The sequence below is a fragment of the Haemaphysalis longicornis genome, unplaced genomic scaffold (genome assembly GCF_048455015.1).
Source record: "Haemaphysalis longicornis isolate Haplotype H1 unplaced genomic scaffold, Haemaphysalis longicornis Haplotype H1 scaffold_8, whole genome shotgun sequence".
Classification (NCBI taxonomy): Eukaryota; Metazoa; Arthropoda; class Arachnida; order Ixodida; family Ixodidae; genus Haemaphysalis; species Haemaphysalis longicornis.
The window spans coordinates 155,955,203-155,964,650 of NW_027526445.1; the positions used below are offsets into that span (position 1 = coordinate 155,955,203).

The 9,448-nt window shown below is 46.6% G+C and overlaps 1 protein-coding gene across 1 annotated transcript in view; it reads right to left on the reverse strand.

The window, feature by feature from the left end:
• Positions 1-8,033: 8,033 nt before the first annotated feature.
• The window catches only part of LOC144148545 (uncharacterized), a 1,648-nt gene continuing 233 nt past the window's right edge, over positions 8,034-9,448 (reverse strand). Inside the window, exons 2-3 of the mRNA XM_077680065.1 lie at positions 8,812-9,132; positions 8,034-8,200 (exon numbers count right to left, since the gene is read on the reverse strand). Of these exons, the coding sequence (XP_077536191.1) occupies positions 8,034-8,200; positions 8,812-9,132 (488 nt within the window). The remainder of the gene's footprint in view (positions 8,201-8,811; positions 9,133-9,448) is intronic.

Consider the following 9,448-nt stretch of genomic DNA (forward strand, 5'->3'; position numbering starts at 1 on the left):
AACCACCCAGTGACACCGAGTTTTTCAAAGAGTTTTCTGCTGTAGGGTTAGGTGCGTGCGAGTAACGCAATGGCGTGCGAGTAACGCACGCCATTATATAAAACGCTGGCAATGGCGTGCGAGTAACGAAATGGCGTGCGAGTAACGAAATGGCGTAAGAGTAACGCAAAGTTCCACTTGCCCGTGGTAACCTTTGCGCAATAGCGTATACGCACTGTCTCCAGCTGCCTGCTGGAGAATGAAAGGCCTCAGGATAGCCCTGAATCCACGAACAACTCTGCAGTATCATATCTGAAAGCACCGGGATTGGGCGGAGCACGGGTATTGGATTTCAGGCCCATGCACAGCTCATTTCTGTAGGTTTGCTCGTTCTTCAAGAGTAGCTGTATAGTATGGTCTAACCAGCGGTGCACGTAGTTTGTGAAACTGCCCACAAAAAACCAGCGGTAAAATATACCCTCTTGCATTTACGAACAGCGAAAGAGACATCACGAGGGGTTTAACGCTAAATGTAGGTAACCATACGGAACTCAGCGCGCAAGTGTCAGTAAATGAAACGGAAAGCCGACCAGAAGGCTAGATTAAACAAAAAGAAAAATATCTTGTCTTGCTTGTTTCAGCTTTACTGGGCTAATATAGGAGTGGGAGCCTACAAACTTCCTTCGCGACCCGTTAGTGACCAAACAGGAGGTGGAAAAGGGGCTAAAGGGGAAGGAAGATAGGAAAAGTTGCAGGAAACAAAGATAAAACTGTGAGTTACCGAAAGGAGGGAGGCAACCTTGTACAGTCAAACCCGTTTATAGCGAACTGCAATATGCACTTCGATTAGTTCGATATATCCAATAGTTCGATATAGCCGAACCCGCCTATAACGAGCTGATTGTTACGAGTTTGCAATCCGCGGGAGCCCTCCCCTCTCCCCAACTCCACCATCCCTGCATGCAGAAACGAACACAGTAAAGTAGCCATTACCACACCCAAAGTAATGCATCTATTGCAAGTAATAAAGCTACTTTCTGCCCCAATTGCCTACTTTGTAAAAAAATCGGTGATTTTTGTTTTCACTCTTTCGTTTTGGCAGCTTCAACTAACATAGCATACACGAAACATTGTTTGCACCAGTTCGAGTCCGCGTCCTCCAAAATCGAAAAAGCATTGGCGGAGCACATCGACTGCCGAAAGCGCTTCATTAGAAGCGTCGGACGACTCTCACTCGCGACATCATCGGGAACATTGGCGAGGTCTTCCCACAATTCAATGCTGCTGTCTTGGCCCGGGCTCGCTGACTGGGCGGGTTCCGTCGTGAGTCCCGCGCATCGGAAACAGTTACGGAAAGTGTCGGGCGTCACGTCGCTCCGTGCGACGCTCAATGTCTCGGTCGCGGCTCTTGCTCCGTGGTCGCGGCCAATCCACATCTCAATCGCCGCTTCGAGACCATGCATTTCGGCGGCCATTCTAGGCGCACAGAGTTCGATATATCCGATGTGAACTTCGTTATAAGGAATATGTTTCCCATGTATTTTCGTAACTGAAATATTTTTGTTCGATATATAGCATAATTCGCTCTACCCGGGTTCGTTATAGCCGGGTTCGACTCTACAACAGAACATTTCAAAACTATTTTACGAATGCTTCAGGACCTGAAGGATGCCGCTAGCCTGAAAAGAAGCTGCCTATTTCTACTTCAACAGAAAGGTGATGTTGAGGACCCTATGAATCAGACCCATCAGCTTACATACAAGTTGTTTACAAAGGTAACAGTTAATCGCTTGAGCAGTAGCCTAGATTTCCAACCGATAGAACAGGCTAGATTTAGGGCAGTCCTTTATCTTGATAAAGAGACGAAAATTTGGGGACAGGGATTGGATGCAGGCACAGCAGGACAGGGGCAGTCGGGGGTGTATTAAGTAGACCTTTTGCCCGCAGTGTTCTAGATAAGCTGATGATGATGATGATGCTTATGATGATTATTATATAAACAAATCAGCAACAAGCACCAAACAGCAACCCTGCACGGTTGTTCCGCCGCTGCAAATTGTAAGTCCAGCCATATCTTATACGCCGCACAAGCTTAGTCACCGCTCTTTATTTTCCAGCGCGCCCCCGCAATGGCGTTGCTGTCCCGAGAACTCCCGGCGTGCCGTCGCCATATGCATCGTGGCCCTGGTGGGCGCCCTTGTGGGTGTCATGAGCGTCATCGTCTACATCCTGATTTCTGGTGAGCGCAGCGAAGTACGCGGGCTTCAGTAACAAGAACACAAGCACAAACACATGCGCGCATGCACGCGAACACACACAAACACAAAATGTATAAGATCGCTCATTTAGTTTGTTACTTCAACAAAACTGTAAAAGGCGTTTTTCTGTAGCTGGCTGCCTTTGATTAAATAAATGCACTAATAAAACAAACTAAAATCCGTCTTGCGCGAAGATGCGGAATCACAAGGCGATTACCAGTAAAGCTGTAGTTGCAATAGCCTGTTCCGATAGCTTTAACTCCCCCAAGCTCCTCGAAGTGTCTTGCCGTTTCGAGACGTCGCCAAAAGCGCGTAAACAATCAAATTGCTCCATTAAAAATGCACATAACGCTTTCGACTTCTATATTAATAATTTTTGTACAAATTCTGCAGCTGAGCAACGCATATGAACCTTTGACTACAAATTCGGGATAATATCCTCCACAATCCTGGTAAATGTGATTATGTCCCAACATTTAGTTCTTACTGTACAACAGGACTATACTGTAGGCGTTTTGAATGACGTCTCAAATTAGGAACCCCGAAAACGTTTATTTAGTAACTCTCCCTAAAACGCCTAATTAACTTGTGACTTTCAAAATTCGCCCTCGCATCAATCATGGAGTACCCCCTCTAAATTTAAAGTGTGTGCGACATTTCCACATGGGGGGGGGGGGGGGGTGAATTCTTCACAGTTGTTGCTACAGGCTAACGGGGGTGTTGGATTTTGTTGCACTGGACCTAGAGCAATATTCATAGTGAAGAAGAGGTCGTGTCATGGGGCAGCCGGGGGCCGACAGAAAAGATGAGAAGAAAGACGTGGATCATCGAAAGCCATATACATTCGCAGTGGTGTAATTTAAATACAGTTATTCTTTCTTATTGTGGCCTTGGACTCCTGTCTTACTTTGGAGGTAGCTAGAAAGGAGTCCTGTGACTCTATTACTCCATTAGGTTACCAATCATCACTGCAATGGTGCTGTTTTGTACTTGAACTGTAATCACCCACCGCGACTTTAATGTGATGGCGGAAGGAGCATTCTCGTTAAACAAGAGTCAATTGGACCTACAAACTGGAATCTTGGAAGAGTCAGATTTGTGGCGCGCAGACACCCTTTTACAAAGTCATGGATACTTTTCTTAACAGTTTACAACTTGTATAGCGCTTGTATAGCGTGTTGTAGCGTGTGCATTATTGTTTCTCCCCGAAACCCGTAAATGACTCACTCACTTGATACTTGGCTTACACTCAGCTCATAGCGTTCTCTTGATTACCCACAAATTTGAACTTTCACCCACACTTGCTTATATCAAGGCAGTAGCAAACGTTCTGAAGGCTTAGCATAAAGAAATCCGCGGTTCGTCACAATGCAGGAATGAACTCCTGCGCTGTCGTTTCCTTTGTGCAATGACAACTAGCACGCTGTATACAGGGTGGTGCGGCGATAATTGGAACACTTTAAAAAAAATCCGGAGTGAACCGCCGCTCTGATCGCGCTCAAACTTGGCACGAAGGTCGCATTTTGTGGTCTATTTTGTTTGAAACCGGGAACAACGACGGTACTTACCTGGTTATTCTGAAAATAAATAAAAACGATTTTCGCCTATGGGAAAATGGCGGCTGATTTGGACGCGCGAGCCAGCTGAAGTTGATGTTGGAACGACGGCGCCACCTGGGGTATGCAGAGCGAAACGCATGTGTGAGATTCACAGTAGGAAGGAGCCAAATGGTACATCAGATGATCAGAAAATGTGAAAGCAGGTTTTCTGATCGTCTGCTAGCTCATTTGGCTCCTTCCTAGGTGCATTTGCTGGTCGTCTGCTGCACCATTTGGCTCCTTCCTACCGTGAATCCCACACGTGCGTTTCGCCCAGGTGGCGCTGTCGTTTCAACACCAACTTCAGCTGGCTGGCACGTCCAAATCAGCCGCCATTTTCCCATAGGCGAAAATACTTTTTATTTATTTTCAAAATAACCAGGTAAGTACCGTTGTTGTTCCCGGTGTCAAACAAAATAGACCACAAAATTCGACCTTCGTGTGAAGTTTGAGCGCGAACAGAGCGGCGGTTCGCTCAGGAAAAAAATTTTAAAGTGTTTCAATTATCGCCGCACCACCCTGTACGTTATGGCATGTAATTTGCCACACTTGCGTAATTATCGAACTATCAACGTAGCTCCAATCGCAAAGTTATATATAACTTCCCAATAGACGGGGCGCAAAACAAATACTTGCTAAAACTGCAAATCTTATAGCGAGACAACTCCAGGTTTTTTAAAGGCTGCTTCTCCTCAATACAGCACTTGCTGCAGTGAAGCAAGATTCGCTGCAATATGCTGTACGCTATAAAATAAAAAAAAAAAGTCCGGGGCCATCTCCACTAGCGTAAAACCTGTGGAGGGGCGAAGCATGCAGTGTGTGAGTGTATTCAAAGATTGTATGCCTCTCTCTTGCCACATGGCGCGCGCTGATTGGGCGCCGGAGATACGCCGGTGGGAGGGGCAATCGCGCCCTTGCTGAGGCGGTGGCGCCATCTGTTGCGTTGAGCCTGATTTAAGCAATTAAATGAGAGACAGACTCGCCGTAATTTTTCGTCGTATCACATGCCGGAGCATGCCCGGAAGTATGCTAAGAAGTGGCGCGAGAACTTGGAAAACGAGTGTTCCTGTGATTTAGTACCATGACTACATGAGACGACGACGGCCCGAGCCTCTAAGTTGCTTCGGCCCTGCAATTGGCCGCGTATCTCCTTACTTCGCTGAAAATATTGTCGAAATACGATAGCCTTCTGCCGCTCGCGCACGTAAATGTCCTTCTTTTGTTTTCCGCCCAACTTTCACACTATTCTCCTCCCGTCTCACTCCTCCCACGACGAGCATGGTGGAGGTTTGATCAAGTCAGTGCAGCTTTCACGCGTTCCACTGCTCGCGAGCCATCTACTGCAACCTTTCGTTAGTGTTGAACTTTTTGGAATGCCGCCACAAGGACAGGGTCGAGCTCCTTTTGTATTTCTTGGCCAAATTATTTTTGCAACTCGTATTTTTTATTTTATATCACAAAAATTAAGCTGCTGTGTATATTCAATTACAATTACACTGCAAATACCACTTATGAATTGATGTTCTGCTTCAATTAAGCCAATTGGGTTCTTTTTGCCGAACATTCGTGAGAAGTTTGAAGTGGTTTTCCAGGTTTAGTGGTTAGGAAAGTTCTTCCCATATAAACTTCCAGTTCAAGAATTCAACTTTTGACCAGGTGGCTGAATCAAGGGAAAGAAGGCATGCAGACGGTCTCTAAACTTTCGCGTTTAATTACCCAAGAAAGGCCGTCGCTTTTAACCAATTGCCGTGTCAAACCTTTCATATGCTGGCGGATCACCAGCGTAGCTGTTTCGGTTTTGTTGGGTTGCGCACATTTACAATACAAAAACTGATTTCCCGGGGCGCATACATTCTCAAAGGAGGGCACGTAACTGGTGCGTCTGGCCGGCAGGCGGCGTCCACATTGGGCATCCTCAATTTACCAGTCGTGGACGGTCCGCGGGCAGTTCGAGGACTTCGTTCGGACCGGAAGTCCGATAGGAATACACTGGAAAGTCGAGCGCCAAATCCCGTCTCTGGCAGTCCGAGGACTATCCGGGACTGATAACACAGGAGGCCTATTATTGGCGACTGTATCGTCTGTGTCGTGTTCTGCCCCACTTTTTCTCACCCCTTCCACACGAGCGAAATGATTATCGAAACAATAATCCCAATCATATTCTTTTACTTTCTCTTTATTTTATATTTTTGCAGAAGGCTCCAATCCTTTCGCCGGAACAAAGCCGCTGCTGTCATTGAAACGTAAGGTTGTCTGGCTTGCCTGTGGGATTCGCTTTGCTGCCGGCTGGAACAGCCGGATGATTGTTTGCGAGACGCAGATCAGGCAACTTGCGAGGTGGTGTTCGTTGTTTGGCCGCTTTTCGCACTGCGTTTCAAGTCGCTTCTGTTGATGTTGGACGTCGAGCGTTTGATGAGGTTAAGAAATTCAACGTGGTTTCATGAATGTCTAAGCCATGGATAGCTATTCATGATGCGTTATGATCGAAGTTCATTACTTAACCGTTCTTTTGCTGTTTCTGAGAATTACGGCGGTAAGCTAACAGGTCCTGGCTCCCGAATGCTCGTTACCATCGCCGCAAACTGGTAAGTAGTTTACAATGAATGAATAAATGAATAGTTTCATTGATTGATTGATTGATTGATTGATTGATTGATTGATTGATTGATTGATTGATTGATTGATTGATTGATTGATTTACAAAAACTGAGGTTGATTCCGCTGTCATATGAATCAGTAAAACATGAAAGTGAAATGTGCAGCGAAATCTGCAGCTGAGCATCATTTACGGGTCGGCGGCTGTATTGTGCAGTGCTTGACGAGCGACGTCCTGCTGGCGGGTCGCTTCGACAAAGGTGTACTGACGTCATTTCCGTGATGGATATGACGTCAGTGAAATCTAGGGGTATCCCGGCATAAAACAATTTCGTGTTAAAATATAAAACCCGAAAACGAACAACCCGAGGTATAACGTACTCGATGATGATGATTGCTATTGGTTTCCCTTTTGTAGCGGGTTGATGACGTGTCATCTTACCAAAAATGACTAATATACCTATGTTTTCCATTCTTGGTTCAATACTAGCGCTGCTTAGGGCAGGCCCAAAAAACTTATTAGGCACAAAATACTTTTTTTTCCTGTTGCAGGTGGTAGCTGTAGGCAATATTCCCCTCTCTGCTTTTCGTCCACCAGCATTCTAATCTTCTTTTCGTCGCCTCGAAAGCCTCGAAGTTAACTTCCTCTATGCTACCCTTGAATCCTAGGGCTTCTGGAAGCCGAATATTTCTATCATGTGGATTTGGATGGATATCCTCGCATTCTAACACTATATGCCGCATAGTTTCTGCTTCTTTTCCGCAGAACACGCATACCCCATCATTTTGTGAATACTTCCCCCCAAAACTCTTAGTTTTCAGGCAACATACTGTAGCCTCAAAAAGAAAAGCACTGCCCTGGGAATTATCATAGAAATTTTCCTTTCTGATGTTCAATTTCTCAGCCCTGTACATCTCTAACGACGTTTTAGCTTCCATTTTCTCTCTCCATTGATTCGTTTCAATCTGCCTTGCCGTCTGCAAGCAAATAGAGTGTTGGGGCACTTCTAAAAACTGATGCGTCTTGGCACAGTGCTCGAGCGCCAACAAGAGCTACCAGGAACGCAGTCCTGCGCACTTTTTGGATGCTCCTACGGACGTCAGCGACGACGGCAACATATCGCCACCGTCACCCCTGAATACGTCAAGCACACGTGAATTCCACTGTAGCCTCCTTTAGACCCGATACTGGCACAGAGAGAGGTTGGTGTCGTCTTGCAGCATGGACAACGAATGCAGCTTTGTTTCGAATTAATCTGTGTTTGAGAACGGACCGCTATGGAGATTTCAGTGGCGCTCCTACGGGCACTGCTGGATGCATATACTAACATTCCTGAGCTTAGTTAGGTGGACCATAATGGATGAGAGAGTTCAAACTTTTAGTATACTTGTGTGCTTACCAAATGTTGGGTTTGTCTTCTTTGGGCAAACGACGTAGTGCCCCCTCCTCCATTTCGGCATTTTAACTTTAAACTGCCCGTCCCCTGCCGCAGTCACTGCTTGCGGTCTTGCCGTGTTCTCGTTGAAATGCATGACAGCAAGCTTCTCCCTAAAAAGGATCAAAATATTGCTCAGTCTGCGAAACTTGCTTGCCGTGACAACACTACCTGGCCTTCATCCCTGCCTCCGAAAAGGCGGTGAATTTGGGAGCAAAACGCATCAGCAAGCTGTTGAAGGACTCCAGGGAGTAAGTCTGGACCTTCGGAGACAGCTGGCGAATATCGCGCAGCAGGCTAGGGCTCTCCACGATAGTCTGGAGCTTCAGGAAGGCTGGGGAACATGTTTTAAATAAATATTGTAATAAAATTTTCCGGTTCCAATATTTGCAAATATGTAGGGGTTTTCAGGATAAACATCGTTTATGGCGACAATACAGTTTCCGTCATTTAGTGGCTCTTGCTCAGCCTACAGCAGCTCCTTCTTTCCAATCGGGTTTCTAGTTAGGGTATAGACAAGAATTTTCATCGTGCACTGGGCACCGCCATCTTGCAACGAGCGAGGCGCCATCTGGTGGCGTCGTCTGCTCGCCCCGCAGTCCCAAAGAAATGCCCGCGAGATGGCGCCTCGATCGTTAAAAAAATGGCCGACGCGTCAAAATTCTGGTGTATACAGCATAGTGGAAAGAAAGCGGTGAGGCTGCACAGAGGTGTGCAAGGACATTCGGGGGCTTAGATAAGGAGATTAGTCGTTCTTCAACTTGGGAGGGCCAGACTTCATCCTAAGTCACCTTGTTCGGGCTGTTGATTTGCTTGTTGCCATTAGATTGGCCCTGATGGAGGGTAATTTTGACATAAAGAATCGGTTGAAGCAAAAAAAAGCTTCCAGTAAGTTGGTACGTATTCAGTTCAGTTTCGTAAAAAGCTGGGACATGACCTTCTCACTTTGGTCGTGGAACACAAAATTCCCCATGTGCACGGCTGCGTTAGCATGATTCTGCATCACTGCCACAAACAAGTCACCTGGTGTCATCCATAATCGTTCCCCAAGCGGCTCGTGCAGGCACTCGGCGAATGGCCCCTCGTGGCCATCACGCTTGTCGCAAATATGGTTCAGCAGGCTCCTCCACATGCTCATGATGAGCTCTGCGTCCCCCTCGGCCATTGCAGCCACGAAGTACAAGTGATTGGTGACGCACTGCATCCACGGCTGTATGAGTGCGCAGCTCTGGTTCTTGCAGGCAGCCCTCAACTTCTTGTGGATGCCTGAGCAAGACAGTGCCAAGACACTCAAATGCTGGCAGCATGAAAGTGGATGTCTGCACTTTCCTTTAGATATGTGCCAGGTGTCAAAATAGGGCTTGATGTTGGGCCTCTCTTTCCTGCAGAAGCTCCTGATAGCTGGGTGGCGGTCTACAGCAGCAAAACAAGGAAGAAGTTGTGGCCTTGTAATGCGACGCCTACTAAGACAAGAGGCCAAAGTACTTATGGGAATTGCAATCTTGCAACCTAGCAAAGTGGTTTTCATTTTTTTTCCCATCCCCTACCCGAGTAGCAGGACCTGCAATAAGGAAAGCTAAAA